A 26,161-nucleotide genomic window follows, 5' to 3' on the forward strand; every position below is an offset into this window, starting at 1 on the left:
AACCGCTTGAGCTATGGCGCGGCCATAAAGGAGTATTACTGACCAAGATGCCTGTGGAGCTCTACGGTTACTGTCAATAGGTACATGAAGATATATTTACAGATCCACAAGTATAAGGGTTGTTAAAATTTACATGCATTCATTCGTAGCTCTTTGGAAATAGCTCATTAAGTACCGGTAGGAATTTGCAGGCATTCGCCCTGTCCATCTACAAGTAAAGCTTTCCAAATTGAAAAAGATGTACATGTGTACAAAACTGAAGAATCCTCTTCAGAAGGCGTGAAGCGGTAAAATTGTCACGAAGGCAATATGCTTAAAGAGGGAAAAACAATTATTCACTTCCTCTGTTGATACATGTTTTCATCGAAACTCGCCAGGTCGTTTTGAGGATTACGTTCCTTTTAAGATAGAAGCCCTATACAATTATCATCTGAAGTTTCACTCTTCGCCTGCACTCGTCAGACATAAAATTCTTACTCAGTATGTTCGAATGAACGAACACTGAGACAGAAGTAATTTGATTTTATAAGAGGGCGAGGTGTTCAATGATTAAGTAAATTTTGTTTACATCCGATCTTGGGGTCTACTCAAAAGTCACCGATAAGTTTAATTCTGCTTTGTATCGATTTAATATAATTTTACGTGATGCTGAAACCGAAATTTATCTCTCTTCTTAGAAAAGGATTATCATATAAACATTTTGCACATGCTGTAAAATAGATACCATCAATACTTACAAAAGCAGTTTTGAATATTCTCTTCGATATTATACTTAACTTTAACAAATAGCATTAGTATGACAGAATCAACGAGAAAGGGCTATGTGTGACATAAGCAAAGTTCATCGTCATCGTCATGGATTAGGCCATGCGTGGTTTGTTCCGCCATCTTGAAGAGTATGCTGGTTCCTCCATCTTGAATTTCGTCTTCTTTTTGGGGTTTTATGTTAGGAATTTCTTCGAAATCCACTTATCTTCCATTCGTTGCACATCATATTTCCAGTGTGGTTTGTATTTTTGAATTTTATCATTTAGATTAGAGAAGTTCAGCTCTTCCATATTTCACAATTTCTCATTTGGTCCTCCACTTTGTATCCTCTTGCACTCCTCAAGAATTTCTTTTCTGCACATGAGCAAAGTTTCAGTAGGAAAACCTACAAACTTAGACCTAGATAGGAGGATAATATTCAAAAGAATCTTAAAGATATTGGGTGTAAGTGTATGGACTGGATTTACATAACTTAAAACTGTGTCCAGTGTCAGGATCTTTTAATCACATCAATGAACCTTCGTGTTCCCCCTTAAATATGGCATTATAGTGATTGATCATCAGCTCTCCAAAGATTCTGTCATGGAGTTACTGAGACAAATCAACCATATGTGACTGGCTTCAGGCTGGACGGCCGGTGTCCGATTTTCTGCAGGAAAATAATTTTCCTTGACACGCCGTCTACACCAGCTATGTAGTTTACGTAGCCGCCCATTCAATAAATGCCTTGGTGAGCGCGAAGTACAGGGCTACTATAAATGATTCATTCGGTTTTAAAACGCTATATTTTCCAAAGCGTTATATGTACAAATATGATTGATATATAAAAAGAACCGTAAACACACCAAGTTTTCTTCACACTGTACAAATGTTCTATGTGTGCCCCTCGGGTCACACGACATACGACCAGGCCGTAGTCGAGCTCGTACCACACGTTTTGTAGCATCATCCTGTCAATGGACATCACTGCAGCATCGATGCGTTCCCTCAAATCTACTAGTTTTCTTGGCAGTGGGGGTATGTAAACACGATCCTTAATGTACCCCCAAAGGAAGAAGTCACAAGGCGTTATATCAGATGATCTGGGGGGCCAAGTGAACCGAGCTACGTCATCCTCACCAACACGCCCAATCCAGCGATGCCGAAGTTCATTTTTTAGGTAGAGATGAACATTGCCGATACCACCGCAAAATGCTTTGTTTACATGGCGGTTCTTTTCCGTACTCTCTTTTAAATGCGCGTTGCACTGCTATAACAGACGAACATCTCGCATATTCCAACAAACAAAAACTCTTTTCTGGCTTTGTCGCCATTCTGTAAAGGCACTGAACTCCTGCTGCCAACTGGTGTACAGAATAAAAACTTAGTGAGTTTATGGTTATTTTTATATAACAATTATCTTTGTATGTGTTTTATGTTGGAAAATATAGCGTTTCAAAAAGGAATTAATTATTTATAGTAACCCTGTATTAACCTGGCAACTCGCCCACGAGGTTAAGAAAACGTGGGCCTTTACCTTCATTCTAAATAGTCAGGGTGAGAAGTGACAAGTTTACTCTTGTATACAACGATAAAATGGAAAGTAATTTATGAGGATACGGAAGGTACAAATCAGTACCATATAGAATCATATTCTTGTTTTTTTAATACCATAGTAAAAGTCATTTTAGCAGAGGCAGGTGTGTGCTCTGATGGTTCCACGTTGTTCGTGGAGATATGCAGACAAATTCATTGGCTTTTACTTTCTTATATAAGTAGGCTAGTACATATGAGAAAGTTTCGTGATCACGAAAAAATCGATATCGAGTTTCTGATCAGTTAATATGTATTAAGAACCCTCCTACTCCCGCCCGAATACGAAAAAAGTGGTTTATGGTATGCCGTGCTTGTGTCTGTGTGTACGTATGCATATACACCTCGCTACCTCCCGAAGAGTTAATTGGATTTTAGTCTTGAGTTTATCAGTCACAGGTCAGTGTTTGGTGAACATGGGAATTGTAGCTTTAAAAATAATGGCCTTTCAGATGGGCACCAAAACACATGGCAATTTTCTCCAAAATGGCCAAAACGATTTTGATTTCATTTCCAAGGTGAAGCAGTCAAGGTCATTCGTACATGAGAAAGTATGTGTAATATCTTTGTGCTGACTTTTTCTTTTTGTCTGGAATAAGCCCACAAACAAATAATGTTACACTGTACACTATACACTATGCTTGAACTTTGCTAATAATATTACGTTTTACACATTCTTTAATAAGTATTATAATGAACACTGTTAATGAAAGTGAATGCAGATGCTTGGGAGATGCGATAAAGGCATTCCAAATTTTGAGCACCGAACTTAGACTCAGAAGAAGATGGGAAGACTAAATTCATCTGGCTGAGGAGAGGTAGCAGGTAAAGCTACCCCTGTAACGGGCCGTGGAGGCCCATAAGATTGTGAGACGTTGAGGTTCCCACATTATCTAGACAATCAACTCACAGATGGCGGCAAGGTTGTCAGCCTTACACGCCGACCGCCCTCTACCCCCAGGAAGGTTCCTGGTAGTCATTTCTGTTAGAAGCTGGGCAGACCCCACAAACACAGTGCTACTGAAAGGATTAAGTCAACTGAAAAATGCAATGATCCCATCTGACATCGAACCCGCGATCTTCTTGCTTGTAGCATACTATTTCAAACAATTATGTTATCATGTCAGTGGTTCTGTATGGGTGTGAAACTTGGTCTCTGACATTAAGGGAGGAACATAGACCGAGGGTGTTGAGGAGAATATTTGGACCGAAGACGGATGGAGTGACAGGAGGTTGGAGAAAACTGTATAATGAGGAGCTTCATAACTTGTACTCTTCTCGAAGTATAATTAGAATGATCAAGTCAAGGAAGATGAGGTGGGCAGGGCATGTAGCGCGAATGGGGGCGAAGATGAATGCATATAGGACATTGGTGGGAAAGCCAGAAGGAAAGAGCCCACTGGGAAGACCAAGGCGTAGGTGGGTGGACAATAATAAAATGGACCGTAGAAGATAGGATGGGATGGTATGGATTGGACTGATCTCGCTCAGGATAAGGACGGCTGGAGGGCTCTTGTGAACACGGTAATGAACCTTCGGGTTCCATAAAATGCTCGGAAATTCTTGAGTAGCTGCAGATTTGGCGTCTCCTCAAATACGGCTCACCGCCATAAGTAAGTAAGTAAGTAAGTAATGCTACCATGTGCGCCCCTATCAATTCCGTAAAGGGCTGCAAATTTCTTGGCTAGATGAGAGGCTAATAAGCTGCTCCGTGGAGACAAAACTGTACTATTAACAACATGAAATTTCTGGTACTACGTTCTTGTTTATCGTCATCCACAATATAACCCAAAGCAGTCAGTTACTGATGACCTGACTCCATCTTCCCTACGCGGCCATTTTGTTAGTCGACCATGCTGCTTTAACTCAAAGTTCGTGTTAAGAACTAACATATAACAAATATGAATTCTAACCGAGGTATTCTTATTTTTAATCGACTTGTGCCTATCAGAACTAAAGAGTAATGTTGTTAGTTCTTGTGAATGAAGTGGGTCGAGAATATTATCACTGGTTTCTTTTTATTGACGCTTGCCTCTGGGATTGAAGTATTTTGCGTGACCTGAGTACAAAGCTCTCTAAGGTTATTACGTCCCTCCTCGACCAAGAGGAACGTCAGTTGTCTGTCAGGTGGGTGGATGAACGGAAGTCTGCCGGCTACATGACTGCAGTCGGCGGATGTAGACGTTTACCTTGCAGTTCTTGTATCGCTTCTATCATGAGGTAGAAAGAAACCCTAACGGACAACTTTACACAGCACAGGACATCCGTGAAAACAAGTACAATAAACAGCGATGTAGGAGGGCTTCCCTTAACTGCAGGGGTGGAAAAACTACGGTTTCAGAAAATCTTAAAAATTGTTACTATTAATATAACAAAGAAGGAGACCACTGGGAAGATCAAGGCGTAGGTGGGTGGACAATATTAAAATGGATCTCAGAGAGATAGGATGGGATGGTATAGATTGGATTGATCTGGCTAGGGATAGGGACCGCTGGAGGGCTCTTGTGAACACCGTAATGAACCTTCGGGTTCCATAAAATTCTGGGAAGTTCTTGAGTAGCTGCACAATTGGCAGCTTCTCAAAAAGGGCTCAGCTCCAGAAGTGAGTGAGTGACTCTTAATATAACATCAATTTTTACGTCGTCGTATATGTCATATAAGATACTCGAAACAAATATCTCTGTACAACAGAAATGTAATTGTGGTGAGATTACGAGTAAGTACGTGCTGATCGCAGGAAGTAATTCTGCTGAAAGGGGGATCTGCCAATAATATTCTCTGTTTTCGTTTCGGGAAAACTTCTGAGACAAAAAAAAAAACTTCTTGAAATTTATATTTTCTGCTTGTTTCAATATTTGACGTCATGATTGTACTCTGGGTACTCCAGACGGGAGCTCCTAATAAATAATAAACAAAATTTGATCGAGTTGCTGATTACGCTGCAAGTTTGGGGCTTCTAGTATAAGGATTTGCAATTCCAGTTTGGTGAGAAACCCGAGTGGAGCCCAGTTCGGTTTCGGTTTAATGCGTGTATTAATATTTTGAGATGGGGGCACACGGTAGCGTAGTTGGTTGAGGCACTATGCTACAAGCCGGAAGGTCGCGAGTTCAAATCCCGATGACGTCATTGGAGTTTTTCAATTGACCTAATCCTTCCATCCGCACTATGGCCCGGGGGTAGACTCAGCCTCTAAAAGAAATGAGTACCAGGAATATTCTTGGGGGTAGAGGGCGGCCGGGGCGTAGGGCTGACAACCTTGCCGCCATCTATGAGCCGGTTGTCTAGAAAATGTGAGATCCTCAACATCTCACAACCCTATCGGCCTCCACGGTCTGTTACAGGGATATCTTTACTTAACCTTTATTAATATTATGAGGACATCAGCTATAGTTCCGTGTCCAATGAACGAATTAATTATTAATAAATTTATGTTCGAGTCAGTGTGAATGATTGATGGATAACGATTTGTATAATTGCAGACCCTTGCTCGTAATGCTTTCCTGCCAGCAAATCGAAGACTGAACGTTTTCTGGCTGCATTGGACTTGAGGCTCTCAGGGCGGTGAAGAGAACGTCGTGTGGTCGTGTAGGAGTTCAACGATATTACGGAGGAACATGCTGTCCTAATCTTCAGGGTCGGAAAGTGAGTCAAGCAAGATACTACCAAGAAGCGCATGCGGGAAGCGGAGGGGACAGCAAGCTATGCTTGCCTCTTGTTTCAGACTCACAATACATTCCTCCGAAACGTCGGTGGACTTTCATCGAACAGCACGGAATTACGTCCCATAATACAATAGTCTTTATTTTTTATGTTTCTGAACATCTAGATATCAGATATGAATAAAGAGCATTGAAAATAATGCATGATAATAGGCATGAGATGCCGGTCACAGTAGCCGAGCTTTCTAAGGCATGCACTGTCTTCGCTCGCTCGGAAGCCGGGATCGTGGGTTCCAATCCCACTCAGGGCATAGATGTATGTGTGCGTTTTTCTGTGTTTGTATACAGGTAGAGGCCTTGCGACGAGCTGATCACCCGCGCAAGGAGTCCTAACGAATGTGTAAGGTCGAGAAAAACCGAAGTGAACGGACAAGTTCATGGAGGTAGGCCTAGGCCCACTGGGGCTGTAGTGCCAGGGAATAAAAAAGTAGGCATGAGATGTATCTGTATTAAATTTTTATATATTTATGAGCTTTCACGAGGCAAACTAAAATTTTAATTGCAATTTTATATTATCTCAAAAGTAATATTGGCAGAAAAAGAAATGATGGCGGATATAAACAGCATTAACCTTATCTCATTTGCATCTAATTGCTTTTCTTCATCTTTTAATCGTTTTGGTATTATGACAAGTTAAACATCAATGATCCATTAACAGAATGCAGCAAAGACAAAGAGCGACCTGTGATCCCATTTTTGTGGTCAAAGTATGAACTCTAGGTAAGAATGATAGTTCAATATGGTGGCACTGTATGAGCCGGAATAAAATATACACACGAGACCAAAGACTTAAAGGAGGGCGGACCAGTGATTGTTGTTGCTGATATCAAGTTCTGGAGGCCATTTACTATGGCACGTGTCGAAATTAAGGACCAGACAGACCAGCGTATTCGGGACAATGAATTGAACGAACTTGAAATGACTATCAGTCTTGTAAAGAAGCGATTCAAAATTGACTCAATTCCGAACCGAAGAATTTTATGCAGACGCAACAGAAGAGTAGTATGGATCGTTGAACCAAATGCACTGCAGAAGTGAAGGATTTATTAGATAAATAAAATATACATTACTGCTGTATTTTTTACATTGTCAAAATTTGAAGGTTTTATTCAATTCCAATTTAACTTCTTTAACGTAAAAGTTTCATGTAACAGCCACTGCTAGTTCTTGTAATTTATCTTCTCTGTACTTACTAATAATTTATTAAGAAGTGACATGCAAGCACCTTTCTTTAAAATTACTTTTTTTTCGTGAGTCTATTGGCTTACTGTTATTACTACTGCTGTTACTATTATTACTACTAAAAATTGAAAGTGTAATTTATAATAAAGATAATGTTTTTCGTTATGCATCTGAAACACCGGAGTCTATAAAAGACAGGCTAATCAACAAGTGTCAGGAAAAATATAAAACGGTTAGATATAAAACAGAACAACTTCACAAATCATGTATGGTGCCTAATTTCATACTGTGATGGAGACGTAATATTCTCAATATCCCGCGAAAGATAAATTAAGTAAGCCTATTTATATCATTTACATAATAATTAACCTCAGTACGCACAAACAAATACAACATATATCTCGCATTAAAGTCTAATGGGAACTGAAGTCAAAATTAAATTATCAGGCATCTGCGCAAATCAATTCCCGGTTTTCATCATATAAACCTAAGCACATGTCCCACAAGGAGGTGCAGTTTGCTGTGATACGGTTTATATGTAAATTCTGTGAGTAGTATATAATACTACTATTGAAATATTCTTGCTACCAGGACGCCTCCAAACGGTGTCCATGAAATGTGTTGGCAGGCCACAAGAACGTGTCACTTCAAGACAACCGAGAGAAATGCAAACGGATTTTAAAGGTCACTGGATTTCTGATTGGATTATCTATTTTGCTTACGCTGCTGATTTCTGGATGCATTCGGACAGTGCATGGTGTTACAATACTGTTAGGCTTTCTTCAGCATTGTGCCCTGAATTAATTATTAACCGTGAACAAATTTCAAATGTGCCTTGTTGTAAGAGAATATAGACTGGGGGGTGGGTTTGTGATCACAATGCCAAGAAGAATATTTTGACGAAAGAGAGGTGATATATCATGAGAATGGAGAATATAGCATAGACAGAAGCTTCATAAATTATGTTCCTCATTAAATCTTATTTCGGTGCAATGAATTTAGAGCAGGGATGCTGCTGATGAACAGTATAAGTAAATATTAATCTGAAAGAGTGATAGGAAAATCAGTTGAGGAGATACATGGATGGGAGGATAATATTAAAACGAACCTTAAAAAACTGGAGAATAAGGTTCTCGAGTGGACTTGAGTGGCTCAGTATAGAATTAAGTGGCAAGACATTACAACCACGGCAAAGAAATTTCAGGTTCCATAAAATGAGGAAACTTTTGGAGCGAGTACTAAGTTCTCAAGAAGTACTGTGCTCCATGAGGTTGGTTACGTAGCTAATCTCACTTTAACAGACAGTCCAGTCTCTGGATATTGATTTTACCTTGAAATTCAAACGCTTGACATGAGCGGTTATACTCATTTTATTCTTAATGCTACCTTATCCAGAGGCTGAACATGAAAACCCAAGTAAGAGACGTAAAACAATTTCTGGCAGTTTTATTGATGATGATGATTACTGCAGCCCTGCCGACAAGCGACTTCTCTGCCTAGGCACTGTGTAACTGAAATACGGGGCCTAGCACATGAATGAAACAAATGTTCAAAATTCCTCCTTGCGAACAAAGTCTGTGTAGTAATTATTACAGAGAGATTTTGGCAGTTTAATATCAGGTCCATTGCTTATAGAAATTGAGTAAACTAAAGAGGCGGATTGAAACGTCCCAAATTCGACGAAACTAAATAACTCCACGATGCAGACTAATTCTTCCGAATCTGACAGTCCATCAGTTGGTCAAAAATTTATTGTATTTTATGGAACTCTAGGATTTCTTACTCTGTTCTCAACAGCCGGGCACTGGACCCTATCCGGGGTCGAATTAATTCAGTTTCCGCTATATTTGAGTCTCATTTAACAACGTCATCACTCTGTGCTTCTGTAGGTCTACATGAAGTCGTTTCTTACATTCATGCTTATCGATTAAATTGTCTGTTGTATTTCTCCTCCCCCATTATTATTATTATTATCATTATTATTATTATTATTATTATTGGCACTACAACCCTTTGTGGGTCTTGGCCTGCTCTAAAACTTTCTCCAGCCATCCATTTCTTGTGCCTTCGCTCTCCAATTAATCACCCCCATGCCTGCTGTAAACTGTTAAATAGCGTGTAAATGCTGAAGGTAAAGATGTCCTTGTGCTTAACTAACTAAGCATTACGCCATGAAGGCGTATGGGGGTGGATGCATAGATACATATTTTCTTGACCTCAGCACTACCTGGAGGTGAGTCAGCTTCACCTCCCGGCCATATTACCCCCGGGGAAAGAAACCGCGGTACCCGTTGGATAGGGGGTTGGCTGAACGCCAGAGTCGGTCTGGACGGTCTGGACGACGTGTAGAAGAGAAAAGTCTTGGCCCTACCGGGACTCGAACTTCGACCCATCGGTCGCCCAGCCCGTAGCTAATCGTCATACCGACTACGCTAAACCGATCCACTGTAAATAGTGGTCTATAAAAAGCTGCAAGCACACCACCGTGGAGCTTTCGTTTGCCAGATTGAACGCTATCTAATTACTTGCACTTTTCGTTTGCAAAAAAAAATCGTAATATACTAAAACAACGGCCCTATTGAGAAATACTTTCTCATGTAATTTTTTAAAAGTTAACGTTTAACACAATTGCGTAAACTTCATTTTCGTCTTTGGATCAAGTGGGTGAACCGGCCGCAACACAGACTCTAGTTTCTCTCAGTCCCTCCAGGCAAGTACAGCGATATTACTTCCATTAGGCTAGGATCATTTCCTTACACACCTTTCCAATTCATCATTCATCAGTAGTCCTAATATTTGATGCTATCTCATAAAATAACTGGCAGAAATCTACCGCAAAGCGATGAACTTGTAAATGAACCTTAGGGCATGTGCATGAGGAACTGAATCGATTTCTTGAATCTGTGAATGCTCTTTCCATTTCTCTCTCAAATTATTTGGTGTGCGACTCTCGTTCAAATTTTACAGATACACTCAACCACCGACTTACGCATCTACATACTCTCTTGCTCACTCACATACACCAACTTACCGAGGTACGCGCCAAGTCACTCGCTCACCGAAGTACGAGTATAAAATGTTCCACTGACGTGAAGCTTCATTATTGACTCCTATAGCCACTTCAGTTAATATTTTACAATCTGCAGCTGTCCCTCGACTACTTCCTGTTATTTTAAACCTGAACTGCTAAGACAATTGTTAAGTATTGTCCTGCAAACTTTCCAATGTCAACTAAAAGGTTTCCTATGCAATGCAAAGGTCATGTAAGATATTCTGTATAAACACTTTGGCTAATGCGCAGCTCTCATATGGTGACCTTACCGTCAGTAAGGCAGGATACGGGATTAATAATTCTGTTGTGCTGTCACGTGTAGAGGTGTGCGTGAGTATTAAGACGGGTTTTTATTGGATGATTGAATTTATTGACACCTTATACATTCCACTCTGAACTTCAGGCAATTACAGTGCTATCGCTGATCTACATACTTTACAGTTCATTGTTACGCAAATTGATGTCCTCAGTCTTAACTAGTCATATCCTGGTAACGGATTCATAACAGTCTCAATGTAACTGGAGTACACTATGAAGTCTTCCTTGCACAGCCTACTTCCTTTCTTGCCGTTATTCTACCAACTGCCAACTCTTGAGGCTCCCTCAATTCTCTGCTGCAACTGCCAGCTCCAGAACTCAACTACAATTCTAATCCTAGCTGCGTGAGATCCTCGTTATATAGCCTCGAACCGGCCCCCACGGAAAACACTGCTTCCTCTATTGTTGCGTGTTGATTTAGTGTTGCAGAAGCGGCCTCCGTAGTCTAGGGGTAACGTTCCCACCTCATGACTCAAGGTACGCGGGTTCAAACCCGGCGGAGGTCACGGAATTTTTAAGCCGTGGGTCCCTTGTCGTAGATTTACGGCACGTAAAAGATCCTCATGTCTCTAGGAGACCTCTGAGCAAAATTAGACAAAGTTTCCCGCCCAAGTAGTTTTCAATGCCTCCGGTAGATGGGGAAGCATCGGGAACCACTGCCAGCTTCGCTGGCTGAACGGGGCTGATAGCGAGCACCAGTACCGGCAGGGTATGGCGACTGGTAGAATATCAAAGGAGGATGTACAATAGACTATTAGTCGCGGTGCATGGGGAAACCCACCCCCTCCAATAATAATAATAATAATAATAATATAGTGTTGCAGAGGTGTTTGCGGCACCGTTGAGTAGTAATGAGAGTGGCGTGGACCACAGAAAACACTACTCTTCTATTGTTATCCGAGTTTTCTTCCACGGGAATGTGTTCATCGAGCCGTTGCCTAGCCATGAACTATTCCGGCTTTCAGGCGTCATGCATTAAAGGTATTATGGCCTTTGTTGGTAATTTTTTCATGTGAATTTTCTATTTCAAAGGGGCATTCTATTGTTTCTATTACAAAGCTTAAATAAAGTAACTGGAGAATGAAATGACTGGCCATGAATTTTCAAGACCAAATACACTAAGATACACGACAAAGCTAAATGACAGTAAAAAACTGTAAATTTAGACTACTGACCGTTATTGCATGTAGGTCTATTGTTTTCTCTTGACCTCAAATACTCTAAATCCTAAGTGACTGTATGGAATACTGATATTCGCTGAACTAATCAACTTAATTTTCCGTTTTTATCAACCCTCAATGTTCACTGCCGTGTTGACAATAGATCCCCACTGGGCCCTAACGTGACGCAGATCAATGCAACCTTCACAGCAAACTCTTCTTAAAATCTACATTTATGGTATCCTTTCATCTACTCTCACGTATCTTCCCTTCATAGCTTCCGACTAAACGTTACCACTTATTTGTCATCTCCCTCAGGCCACGGAGTTTTTTTTTCGAACATATCTCTTGCAAGTTACAGACTGAGAGATGCTACAACTATAAGTCGATGGCGGAATTTTCATTAGACTGGTAGCCCTAGGCACACGGAGTTGCTCGTGGCCATTTCTGGTGTGGTATTTAAAATGTTCCGCCCATAAATTTTAAAAGAACAGTGAGTGTCCTGATGCAATACTTAATTAATTTTATTATTTAAAATTCCTTCTTTTTCTGCAACTTTCCTTAACATTAGGTTGCATGATTGTTCTTCAGTGTCACGTTATATTCACTAATTGTTCACAACAACTTTCGGTCTCACACGATCACCATAAGATATATTAATTGTATATATACTAATGTCATTGAGGTGAGACGGGATAGCGCAGTCGTTTTAGGGACTAGCTACTGGATAGACGACCGAGGGGTTGGAGTTCGGCTCTCGGTGGGGTCAAGAATTCTCACTTCTACATGTCGTTCATACCGGTTGTGGCGTCCAAGCAACCTCCTATCCAATAGGTATCGGTGGTACTTTCCCCGGGCGTAAAGTGGCCGGGGCGTGAAGCTGACCACTCACCTCCAACCAGTGCCGAGGTCGAGAAAACGTTGGTCTGTACATCGACTTCCCTATACGCCTTCGTGGTGTAATGCTTAATTAGTTAAATACGTGGCCAAATTTACCTTTACCTCTTAATGACACTGAGAGCGTTGTACAACATTTGTCTTCCCTGGGTCAGTCAGCGAAGTCTGTAAATATCCGATATAGAGACCCGTTGCATTCTCATTTTGTCTCCAGTGTATGAAAAATACAGAAAAATTCTGATTAGTTACTTCAAAATATTCAGTGATAACCCCAATAATTTCGTCTCTATATGAAATTAACCTCAAGAAAAGAATGTTCGATACAATTTTGCATGAAATTATGAACCATGCCTTGAAAGACAATGCAAATGCAAACATTACTAGTGCATTTTAGAAAACAACAGAGATATTTGCTGACACTATAATAAAAATAAATACCCTATTACATTACATGACATGTCTAAAACAGTGATGCCCATATAGGCTCATTATTAATGACAACAGCAGCAATTCAGCAAACAACAGCATGAGCCCATGAGGTGATGAAACTGGAACACCGTATCACTGCTATTACGACACCTTTCAATTATTATAAAATTTGGAGAAGCTAATTAGGATATAAAAGTCTAAGAACTGATTAACATTCTCATAGCTAGTACTTGAGGTAAAGGTACGTTTTCCTTGTGCCTAACTAATTAAGCACCACGCCATGAAGACGTATGGGGAAGTGTATGTATAGGCCCACGTTTTCTTGACCTAGGCTTTAGTTGGAAGTGAGTTGTCAGCTTCACGTCCAGGCCGCTTTACCCTCGGGGAAAGAGTCCGAAGTTCTCACTGGATAGGGGGCTGGGTGGGCTCCAGAGCCGATCTGGGCTACATGAAGTTGTGAAAATTCTTGCCTACACCAGGATTCGAACTCCGACCCCTCGGTCGTCCACCCCGTAGCCAGTCGCTATACAGACTGCGCTATCCCGGCTCTTGAGATTAATGTGTTGATCACTGACGACTTCGTTTTTGTTTATATTCAGGGCTATGTCGTGTTTCTTCTGCGAGAATAGTGAAACGCTACCTCAGAATTATTCTGTGGGGGTACTGAGGAATAAAGGAACATTTCGATTAGACGCCACGAAAAAGGTCACTGGAACAGCCCATCGCGGAGGGATTGAAATCGTTAGTTGTGTAACTGTGTTTTGCTACTATTATATTAGTTCTAATTTCCTTTGGAAATTAAATTAATTGCACAACAAATAGTGCGAAACTACATTGGCATAATATGAAACATAAGGTTGTTGGATATGTGGGCACAAACAGCAAAGCTGGAACCGTGAATTATCTACATGTTGGAACACGTCATTAAAAGTAAAGGGGGTGTAATAATTATGTATTTCAGAATCGTGTAGCAAATAAAATGCTTCTCCATATAAAAACTGCAGTCTGCAACCCCGGACGAACATACAATTTTCCCTCCTCGTGGTAAAGAAGGAAATATCCAAGGACGAAAAACTTCAATGTTCTTCATTATTGCCTACGTAACTCTTTACGGGTATCGCATTACGTCACAGGTTTTCAACAAGCATGCTTAATTCTCTTATACTATTACACTTCAAGGCAAATTTGAAATCGGGATTATTTGATGAGACAAAACATAACATAGCTTTAATTAACTTTTAAAAAGCTCGTACGTTTTCAGTTTGTGGAATGAATCATTGTTAAGAAGACTACTCTGTCGAATGGAAATGGATTATTACGAAGGATAATGAGAAACATAACATTTATCCCAGTACATTAATGAAATTAATAGCAATATTAATGTTCTAAAGTGCCTGATATGTGCTTATTTATATCCAACCAAGTGCGTATAATGAATCCCACAGTTATAGGTTAAACAGCACGACATACCAGATTATTTTTTGTGATATATTGTATTTCAGAAAGGCAGTCCGTTTATGAATCCTATTTAATTCTGAAAAACTTAACAAACAAGGATATTTTTTTATTCACGTTTTCCTTGTCTCTCCCTTTCGACGGCCCCATTACTTCCCATTCAACAGATATGATCACTGTGTACGTTACCTTGTCATTTTATGCTTAATGTTTTATGAGCGTCTCTGATGCTAAGAAAAGTAAGATGATTGCTCCAGTCTGTAAGTTGTGTCTTCAGCCCATCTGTCTTTCCACTCACAAACACAATTTCAATTTTATGAACTAATTCAAGGAATTGATATTATTGACACTGTCATTCATTTATCAACACAAATCACATGTCACTGCCTCTACTGTAACTCACGAAGTTGAGGTCGGCCGGCCCTACAACTCACCTGAGCATGAAACCCGCCTGCACCTGACTGGTTTTAAACGCGGGTTTACCGTGAAATAACTGTTTTTAGAGGACAATGCGCTTATTGCAAACAGTCCTCGCTTAGGATCAAACTGCCACCTATGAACCTTCATTATTACTATTACCTGCCGGCCTCTTTTAAACTGACGCGTCGACAATTTCAGAATGAGAATGAATGTGGCATGCAAATTTGTCACACAAATGTAATTAGTGCCTGAGAAACCCTAAACTGAGCATTAAGCCTCTTATTATGTAATTCTATCCACCCGCATTATTTTTTCTCTCAGGTGCAAATATCTTGCACAGCATTGTGTGATGTATCAAGTTTCATGTTACATACATTTTCAACATTTCCTTCAGCTGTATGGAAAAACACTTCATATTCACTATTGACTAACTGATGACACATTCATTCTGATTTGCCTTTTCCAGCAATCGTGACACTGGACTGAGGCATTAACACTAGTAGGGCAACAGTGTATTCAATTTCTGGCATATTTCAAAGGATGACAGACATATTTATGCATAGAAATCATCTGACTAGATGCAACAGTGGCAGAAGTGATAAAGTACTTTCAGGTGCAGCCCACTAGAGCAATGAATAGAAATTCTGGTTCTACATCATTTAGCTAATGTTTTTAGAATCGTCATTATAAAATTTGGGTTCATTCATTTCACTGAATTTTTTATGTCTGTGTTGAGATAGAAACTGAGAGAAATTTAAAGTAAGGAATGTGCAGGCGCGTGTGCATGTGCATGTGTTTGTGTGTGTGTGTGTATATATATAATTATTATAATTATAATTTTCCTCTTCTCCACTGTTGTCCAAGAAGGCTCTGGATGCTCCCCAACCTCTTGCAAGCTTTTGTGGGAATTTATTACTTAATTTCCAAGTTGAGTCTTTTGATTTTTGAACCACAAGATTCTATAGGCTCTTGTGTATCGGCCTGCAGTGACTTACGAAAGATTCGTGTCAGAATATGAGGTCTCATGTTAGGCTTCTAGTGATAAGACTATCTCTTAATTTAGAATAAATAATATTTATTCCTGAAAGACTATCAGATCTAAAGCATCCAGTTTGGAATGTGGTTACTGGTGTTATCCTACAGACAAATTTAGATAATTTGATATATTTTCTTATAATTTTAATTGTGATTGTTAGTATAATAGATAGGTTTCATGCAAAAAATGTTTCAAAAACTTCCTGCACTTTCTACTGTTTAACATACTACTATTGAAGCTGTACTTATTTCACCAACAAATACCTTATAATACGGTGATCTATACAGACAGACATGGTGGAAAATATAAGATAAGAAGCCCTCATGCAACTAAGTTGTCTATGTAAATGTATGGTCACTAGGAGATTATCATATACAAAATGAAGAAAGAATATTATACGATATATTGTATTTTTCTTCTCATAACCTTACATTTAACATCAGATTCTTAAATGTCTGTGTGTATTAAACATAACTGGCTACAGCAATGTCAACAAAAAACTCTCTGGACACTAAAAACCTAAAAGAAATAGCATGCAGATCTCCTACTTTCAAAGTGAGGAAGAACATAACGAAAGAACAATTTCTTTGCACTGTGACCACCTAAGTGTCAGGTCAGAAATAAAGCCCCATATTTAAAGAGAGAATGCAACAACATGTTACTTTCTGAATGTGTTGTACAACTCAGAAGGTGGTGATAGATAAGTATGGAGGAATGGTGGTATAATGATTAAAAAGGGAAAACCTAAAATACACAGAAATAAATCTGCTCCAGTGACATTTAATCCACAATGAATCCTACATGAAGTCACCTGAAATTGAAACAGAGGCTCTGTGATAAGTAGCCAGTACCTAACTGCCTGAATAATGGAACAGCCACATAAAAAAATAAAATGAAATAATGAAATTCATTTTCAGCGTGAACATTATTAGGACTTTATTTTATAACAATATCTGAATAATACTTTAACAAGCGACTTGATTGCATACTTGTACAACTTAGGATTACAACATATGGCTTCACAAAACAATTTTTATTCACAACTTTATAGAAATATATTTGTTAACATCATGATAATGAAATTAAAATTTTCCGTTTAACAACTATCGAACACATAAAAAACTTAAATTTCCTTACTTTGTGACTGCCAAGTGCTGGGTCATATAATGGTTTTAAAATGGTGCACGCATACTGTGCGCTGTATGAGCAGACAAGAGCTGAGTCAGAAATAGAAACTTCTTTTGTAGCATCATCATGTACCTGGTAAGAGGTTATGTACTGGATTGAAATGACTCAGTTATCAATGGTATAAACTGCTTCATTTCTATTATTCCTTCATTGCTGTCAGTTCATTTCTGCCTATAACTAAATGACACACAAAAGTAAAAAGTAAGTGGTCCCTGTGTTGATTAATTAAGCATCAAGCCATGAAGACATAAGGAGTTCAGATGTAGCTCCACCATTCCTAACCTTAGAACTAGATGGAAGTGAGGTGTCAGCTTCTTGCTCCTACTACTTCAGTACCATTTTACCCATTGGATAAGAGTATGGGTGGGTCTCAGCGTTGGTCTGGATGCTAAGGTGCAGAAACAAATCTTGCCCCATGCCAGAAATCATACCCTGGTCATAGCAGCTGACTTATTTAATTATCCCACTTATATCTGACAATAGTTTTAGTCTAACAAATAAAGTCTGAGGATAATCAATTCGTCCTGTGTTTCAATGGAATACCATTGTATCACAAAGTTTGAGGAAAATCAATTAGTCCTATGTTTTAATGGATACACAGTATTAACACAAGACTCAAACACTGTCTTCATAAACCAATTGCTAACCTCTCATGCTTTCAGAAAAGCGCATATTATGTTGGGATCAACATTTTTAATAACCTGCCATCTGATCTCAAAGGTCTCATGAATGAAAAGGCACGATTTAGAAAAGCACTGAAACGATATTTAAATACATATTCATTCAACTCTGTTGATGAATACCTATTGTCTAGAAAATAACTTATGTATCTTTAAATAGCCTTGTGTGTAGTCACTGTGTATTCTTGGTTTCTCTTGTCTGAGTACATATGTTTTGTATTTATATGACATATTCCACATCCCACAGTCATTTTGACTAACTTTGGATCCATGGAATGCAATGCAATGCAATGCAATGTAATGTAATGTAATTACCATTGTATCATACTTTAATGAAATAATGATGAAAACTACAACTGATATATCTGTCACAGGTTTCCAAGACATGATGCACATATTCAAAACATATTGGTGTTTGTGAAATGCATATTAAAAATTATATTTAAAATGAAGGAAATGGACCATATTCATAAGAATTTGAGCAAGGCTGTGTGTTAAATATAATTTATACCTAGGTATAAATATGGCAGTTTTAAATAATCAGATAAAGATATTTTTTATTCAAATAGTTTTCAATATTCCACCTCACTGCATTCAAGTTTCTGAAAATTTTCTTCACTGTAAAGGAAAGATATATTATGTGAAATGTAGTTACTCTCCATTTCAAGGTTATACTGGATCTATTTATTTAAAATCAGTTGGATTTTTTCATTTATAATATCTGCAAGTGTTAAATAATTCACTTTCACCAGTTCAGCAGGAACTCTCAATCCATTTCAACCAGACAACTACTAGTACCAATATATGACAACTGCCAACATGCACATTTTGACTCTTAAATAATGTTTACATTTTCTGTGTTGAGCAATTTCATGCGACACTGTCTATTCTGGTAAGTGTTAGATGTTCAATGCAAGAAGAAAGGACTACTAATTCAATAATTTCAAATTACAGCACAAATACAATTTACTTACTACATATATATGAATTATGGTACTAAAAAGAACATGATTACATGTGACAAATGAGCAAAAATATCATCAGCTTTTTCATATATCCTTCTACAGTGGAAGGTAGACATATACTTCTAGGAAAGGGGGGGGGGGGTTACAGTACTGACAAGAGATGAATAGGAGAACAATACCATTTTCATAACTGGTGACAAGAGTAGACACAAATTTCAGTCATGTTAGACTTGATCTCTTAACTCTCCGCCGTAGTAAATATTAACAAATCTGGTTTAACAAACACAGAAAAGAAACGATTTCCAGTCATTACTTATTCAATTTTTTCATTATGGAGATACCTTTTTATTTTCACGTGCTTGAAAAGCATGGTGTTCAGTTATGGTGTTTCAGTTACAGCACTTGTGGCAGTGTGATATGTTCAAGATGACTTGATGGAGGTAGAAACACTACTACTCCTAATTTTCAGAACTGATGTTAAAATAATTTTCTGAATATTTGTAAATGTTGAAAAGAATTTTAGGATGTACTTACTATTTTCTTTGTGAGGGTTGGTTTTCTGTATTAATTTCTTACTTTTCTAAATAACATATCAAGCTAAGTAATGCCCATCACATTTAACTCAAGTGCACCTATTAACATCTGTGAAAGATCAGTCCCAAGAACTCACTTCAGCAGTTGATTTGGATGTTATATTCAAAGGAAAGGCTCTACCCAGTATTTGACAACAGGACCACCGCTCCTCCCATTCACTGCTGCTGCCTTCAACACTTTGCTGCGATGTTTAACGTCTTTTGGTTTCATCACATTCCTGTGATTACTGTACAAGCGGCTAGGGGTAAGAATGGACTTTTGGCTGAGACCTGTAGATTCCAGAAAATGCTCATAGCTCCCACTACTGTTGCCATTTTGAAGCATGGCAGCCCTGGCTTCAGCACCATCTCCTGCTGGTCGTCCTCCATCCTCCCCACTCCCTACACTATCCATATCCACGTCTTCCAATTTGAATTCCTCAAAGTTGCACCTCAGTGTATTGTTTCCCTCTTCTTCTTCATTTTCATCACCGTCATCATGAGATAACTCTCTTCCAATGCCAGTACCTAAGTCCTCAAACCGCCGTACCATCTGCGAGACACGAGGCAATACCAAAGTTTCTTCTGGTTCACCCTTAGTTAGTTCATTCACAATACTGTTTCCCAAAGAACCTGTGATCAGAGATGAAACAGATGATCCAACACGAATCTTGTTGCAGTGATTGCTGTTCTTACTGACAGCAGGTGGTGTTTCTATATCACTTTTCAATGGGGTTGTGTGGCTGTGACTTAATGCTTTATGTCGCTTAGGATCATGGTTATGGCAATTAGCTAGGTGACCATCCAACTGGTTGTCATTTTTTACAATGGTAACTGATCCTCCACCTTTCACTTGATGCCTCAAGATATTAGAATGACTCTTAAAGTCTGATGTATTTAAATTATCAAGTTTTTCTTTGAAGCTTGGAGAAGTGATACAACAGTTGTTGTTTTTCTCCTGTAGGTGGTTGTGGCTGTTGTTTAGTGTCTGCTGGCTTGAATCTTGGTTCAGAGCAAGTTTCAAACTTCCATTGCTCAGGATCTGTCGATGTCGTGGCTTCTCGAGCAGATGAGGGGTCAGAGGAATTTGTGTATCATGATGGTTACAATTTGCACTGTGTTCCGTTAAATTCTTACCTTCAGGAATATTATGTTGATTTTGGCTAACGCCCTCGGACTGTTTAGGTCTATATTCCAAACATGTTTCCTGATCCTGACTTGCTGAGCTTACAGTAATGATGCTCTGAGGATGATTCTGATTCAGTTGAGCATAATTCATCCTCTTCTTGAACAAGCCTTTAGCCCCAAGCTGTGGTGGTTTTGGAGGCAAAGCTGGAGGAACTTGACTTCTGCCTGATATGATCTCTGTCTCTACACGTGATGGACAAGAGGACACATTTGATGTATCTTTCTTATCTAACTCTTCAAATTCTAAATTCCGGACAAGTGTCAGTCGTTGAGATGCCATCAGTAGGCAAGCTTTCTCTTCAAGAAGTTGAGCTTTAACTGGTGGAGGTGGTGTTTTGTCTTTAACAGGGAACTTCAGAGGCTCTTTGTTTTCTTGCTCACTGTTTTCCTTATCATAGTTGCTATGGTTGTCAGTATGGTGATCTGACTGACTCTCAACTGCCTGGCTTCTTATCTCTTCCTCTCCTCCCTCTGTGAAGCTTTCCTCGTCACCTTCCTCTTTAATGCTGTGACAATGGTAATTGAATCTTCCTGTCCCCTTAGAATTAGGCTTGCATATACTTTCCTGTTGATATGTTGTGGTTTCCATTTCCTCTTGATCACGGAGAAGAATCTGGTTAACACACTCCAAGACAGGATTATGTTGATAGTCTCTGTATAAATCCCTACTCCCTAATTCATCCTCATGATAGCCATTTTCCATACTGTCTTCTAGTTCCTGTGACTCTGAAATTGTTGATTGTTTAAATTCCAGATGTTTGCCTTCAAAAGTCTTTGATGTTTGACTCATGTTGTACTCCTGATTAACAAAGAATTTGTGTCCATTTGCCAATCCCCTGCGTCTGGACAACGGCCTGTAAGACCCCTGGTTATTCAGTTTGTTTAAACTATTTTTCTTAAACCTGACAAAAGCTGTTGTCTGTGATGTTGCAAGATCTTTGTAACCAACAGAACCATGCTGTAAGAGGTCATCCTCTTCTGAAGTGGCACTATTGTCTTGGCTTTCTTGTATCTTCCTCATGTCTCCATCATACAGTTGCAACCCAGAGTCTTCTCCAGTGGAACTTTGACCAGAGCTCTCCAGTGATTCTCTCTCAGTATTCTCCTGGCTCTCTACTGCAATGGCATCACAATGTTTCCTGTTTATCTGTAACAGAAAAATCAGTATTACAAAATTATTTATAAAGGAAGCATGTACTTACATTCTGGAATAGGTTTCTCCATTGCGGTGTGAAGTTAAGAGTCTCCCCCCCCCTTTCCCAACTGGTCCCAACGTGCTGCGATCAGGAGGAGCGGCGAGAAAAAACAAATTGCATTACTTTCCGGACAAACTCTGTATGTGAAGCAGGTGCTGTATGCAATAAAATCTGATTATTCACATCCTATATATTCACTGCTTCCAAAAATTTATGGTAGTAAATTAAAACTGTACTTACTTACTTACTTGCTCATGGAGCTGAGCCCTTCTCAAGGAGCCGCAAATTATGAAGCTACTCAAGAATTTTCCAGCACTTTATGGAACCTGAAGGTTCATTACCATGTTCACAACAGCCCTCCACTGGTCCCTATCCTGAGCCAGATCGAGCCAATCCATACCATTCCATCCTATCNGTTTCACACCCATACAGAACCACAGGCAAAATTATAGTTTTGTATATTCTAATTTTTATGTTTTTGGACAACAGACGAGAAGAAAAAAGGTTCTGGACTGAATGGTAGCAAGCATTACTCGAGTTCAATCGCCTCTTAATTTCCTCCTAATCAGGTTTCGATCTGTTATCGTTCTTCCCAAATATGTGAACTGTGCCACATTTTCAGAACATCTGTTTCCAGTCTTTATATCACGATTTTGCCCTGCATTTTGGTAAGGAGACAGTAACATACTTAGTTTTCTCTGTGTTTACTTCTAGACCAACCTCTTTGCTTGAGTCAATTAAAGTTTGTGTGTTTTTCTTTATAAATTAAAACTGTATTTAATTAAAAATGAATCACTGCTTGTTACATTATATATATATATATTAACTGCTTATTCAGTTAATTTAGAATGCTGTAAAACTGACTCGTATAGGAATTTGTCTTTCTCATCATTTTCGTTTGGCTCTGGAAATGGAAACTGTGAATTGTGTGCTACCTGAAGTTTGTCGGAGGACCTCCCCTGTCGCGAATGGCAAGGAATTAAACTTGACTATCGATAGATTATATGCATAATATCTTAATTCCCTGCTGGTGAAAGCAGAAGGAGAGAAACTATGGGAAAAATGAATAAATGTGGAAGCTCAGTTAAAATTTCAAGAATTAAAGAAGGAAATAAGACAAAGAAACACGAAATAAATAATAAAAGAAATAAGACGGGGAAAAGACATGAGAACGCAACGAAGGGAGAGGAAAGGGTAGAAATGTGGAGATTTGCTAAAATCAAACCGTTAGTGCCGCACCATGTGAAGGCGAGCGATCTCCTGTTGCTGGGTACGGATGACGTCGTCCCTGTCGGCAAGTTGTTGGCTAATGTGACGTTGTTCTCGTCGCAACCGCGCCTCCAGCATCAGGAGAGCCCTGAGCACACGTCCGAGCTGCTGGTCCCTTAGCTCCCTCCCCGCGCGCACCTCCGCCTCCTTTTCCTGAAGTTTGGATGTGAAGGCGGCCACCAGCTGCCGACAACGCACCGTCTGAAGTCGCAGCGCCGTCCGCGTCTCCTCAAGCTCTCGCCGCAGTGCCCTCATCTCGCACTCCATCTGTGAATATAAGTTAAAATCCAATAGTCCGCTTCGGTCCCTATTACTTCTGCACAAATCATCTGTTACATATAAGCAATTATTACTTTGGACATTGGGGTATAATTGGTGTAACCTATTCGACGTTTTGGGATTCTACTGTTAGCGTAGTTTGTTGAGGCACAATACTACAAGCAGGAAGGTCGTGGGTTCGATTCCCGACGAGGTCACCGGACTTTTCAATTGACCTAATCCTTCCAGTCGCAATGTTGCTCTGGGGTCGACACAGCCTCTAACAGAAATGAGCACCGGGAATCTTCCTGGGGCTGAAGGGAGGCCGGAGCGTAAGGCTGACATCCACACCGCCATCTGTGAAGCGAGTGTCTAGAAAATGTGGGAGCCTCAACTTCTCACAAACCTATGGGCCTCCAAGGCCTGTTACAGGGATAGCTTTGCCTTGATTTACTTCATCTTAAAGAGACTGGTTTACTTTATACTGACAGATGTCATTATTTCTTTTCCAAAGATTAACGGCAACAGTTCTAACCCAACAGACGTCACTGATCTTAATACTGAGTACTTCTTATGATGCACAATAACCATAACACGATAACATGCCTCCTTGTAGAGAACTGAATAAATTACACAAGTAGTAACCACTGTGGACTACATCTCGATGTTCCGTTTCCAGTATCTTCTACTTCCCATTCGAACAGATTGCCTAGATTATGGCCCAATAATAATAATAATAATAATAATAATAATAATAAAACACCAAAGACCTAACATTAAAAAGGCTGCTTACTAAGCTACAAATATCATTCACAATTCTTGTAATTCTACCGGAATGAAAATATCAGTACTGAAAGAACAACTCTCAATAACAAATTTGACGTTTTAATTATGCAAGAAACAGAAAACGGAAAAAGTAACAAACATCAACACATTTTTGGTTGAAAATACATAACGTAAACAGTATCAGAGACTGTATATGGTAGACGGGGCATTTGAAAATAAACGTGTGGAAATTGCAGAAAGAGAACGCTGTGCCTATGATATTGTTGCTGAACTGACTGATGTCAAAGACTTCGGTAAGGTGTTCGATATGCATCACATTTTGCAATAGAACAAATAAGAGCCTTGAAAGTATGTACTTATAGTAGCGTTCTGTACTGTAAGCAAAGTTATAAATAATCCTCGGTAATCAACGATAGTCTTAAATCCGTAACACGTGAAATTTGATTATAACAGAACTATTTATAGTAGATTTGCATTCCTGTGTAGTGCAAAATTTATGCTTAACGATGTGAATCAATAAGTTTAATTTCTTGTCTGATTTACCCTCGACTGAATTCCTACGGCAAAAGTTTGCAATTAAGTCGAAAAACAAGAATATTTTTTACAAGACGAAAAGAAACAGAGGAGCATAAGGCAGGATTTTGTTAATAAACCCACTGACCATATAAAAAAACGTTCAGAATAAAATTTGTATGGCTTAATGAAATCTGTATTTTATGTTATGTAATAAAGTTTTGTTATATAGCACTGGAGAAAAATGGCAAGTCAGATTCAGTCTCATGTACAGTAGAAATTATCTGATAGGAGCAAAATTTAAAGCCAAAAACCTATCTTCTGGGAAGCAACGTCGTGTAGACCGGCAGAAGTTCACAGATGCTCCTCCAAGGACTACACCGCATTACATGTTAGAAGGTAACAAACTTCATAACCACCGCTGTGAGAACCTCAAACATCGTTCGATAAGTTTCGTTGTACGACTATACTCCAAAATGCCAAATCTAACAGAAGTCAATTTTGTAATAACGAAACTGAACCCCCATTATGGGTCAATTTTATGAAATTCTTGAAAATAACTTATAAAAATGTAAGGCCAACTAAGTAACTCACTCTGTGAAGCAGAAACCTTCTTGAGAAGCTGACAGTCACTTATCTACTCAAGAAATTGCCGCCTTTCACAGAACCGGAACCTTCATTATCACATGCGCAGGAGCTCGATATTTGTTCCTGTCCTCAGACGAGGAATTCAGTACACATCCTCTCACTCTAATTCTTTAAGACCTACTTTAATATTATTATCATTCCACTACACGATGAATCCTGTCACCGAACAAGAAGTTTCATATTATCCAGGCTCCACCCTCACACTTTACCCTTTGTCTTCCAGCAGCCACAGCTGTTGTTTGTTAGCCGGCATGCAGTGGGAACGCGACAGTTGTGCAGATCCGTGTTTGTCTCATTGTTATTCACCCTAATCGTCATAACGAACCGCATGAATATGAGGTCACTCGTATATGAACTGAAGTTAAATGCCACTGACGCATGTAACATGAAAACAGCCTAGAATGGAGAAGCATTCACTCTAAAGAGCAGACAAACAAACGTTTTCAGAACTGATTCCACCAATTAACAATCTTTCAGCTGGAACAGAAATTTCCTGCCTTTTATAGAACCGGAAGGCCAATTACTGTGTTCATAAAAACCATATACTGGCCTCTATATCCTCAGCCAGTTGAATCCAGTCCATATCCTCATACCGCATTTTTCTAACATCCATTCTAATGTTATTTTTCCAATTTCCCACACGAGCAGGTTTCTAGACCATCTTTTATAATCATTTTTCAGTTCCCCATCCGAGTGGCATATCATACTCATCTCATGCTCCTTGATTTGATGACGCTGATAATATCTGGCGAAGACTGCAGTACCATTACACACATACACTACATACAAATTCTGTGTCAAGTGACAGCAGAAACATTGAGGTTATATCCGATATATGTAATGTAGTTGGAATTTGTGCTAGTGCAAATTATGCCAAAAATAGCTTTCT

The 26,161-nt window shown here is 39.2% G+C and overlaps 2 protein-coding genes across 2 annotated transcripts in view; both read right to left on the reverse strand.

Moving 5' to 3' along the window:
* The window catches only part of LOC111867812, a 93,559-nt gene extending 78,536 nt beyond the window's left edge, over positions 1 to 15,023 (reverse strand). The window contains exon 1 of the mRNA XM_023857989.2: positions 14,743 to 15,023. Coding sequence (XP_023713757.1) covers positions 14,743 to 14,750 — 8 coding nt within the window. The 5' untranslated portion in view covers positions 14,751 to 15,023. The remainder of the gene's footprint in view (positions 1 to 14,742) is intronic.
* A 3,097-nt stretch (positions 15,024 to 18,120) lies between these two features.
* LOC111867811 overlaps positions 18,121 to 26,161 on the reverse strand; it is a 38,305-nt gene continuing 30,264 nt past the window's right edge. Inside the window, exons 2-3 of the mRNA XM_023857987.2 lie at positions 23,038 to 23,334; positions 18,121 to 21,749 (exon numbers count right to left, since the gene is read on the reverse strand). Of these exons, the coding sequence (XP_023713755.1) occupies positions 19,539 to 21,749; positions 23,038 to 23,334 (2,508 nt within the window). The 3' untranslated portion in view covers positions 18,121 to 19,538. The remainder of the gene's footprint in view (positions 21,750 to 23,037; positions 23,335 to 26,161) is intronic.

Source organism: Cryptotermes secundus, unplaced genomic scaffold, assembly GCF_002891405.2.
Source record: "Cryptotermes secundus unplaced genomic scaffold, Csec_1.0 scaffold953, whole genome shotgun sequence".
Classification (NCBI taxonomy): Eukaryota; Metazoa; Arthropoda; class Insecta; order Blattodea; family Kalotermitidae; genus Cryptotermes; species Cryptotermes secundus.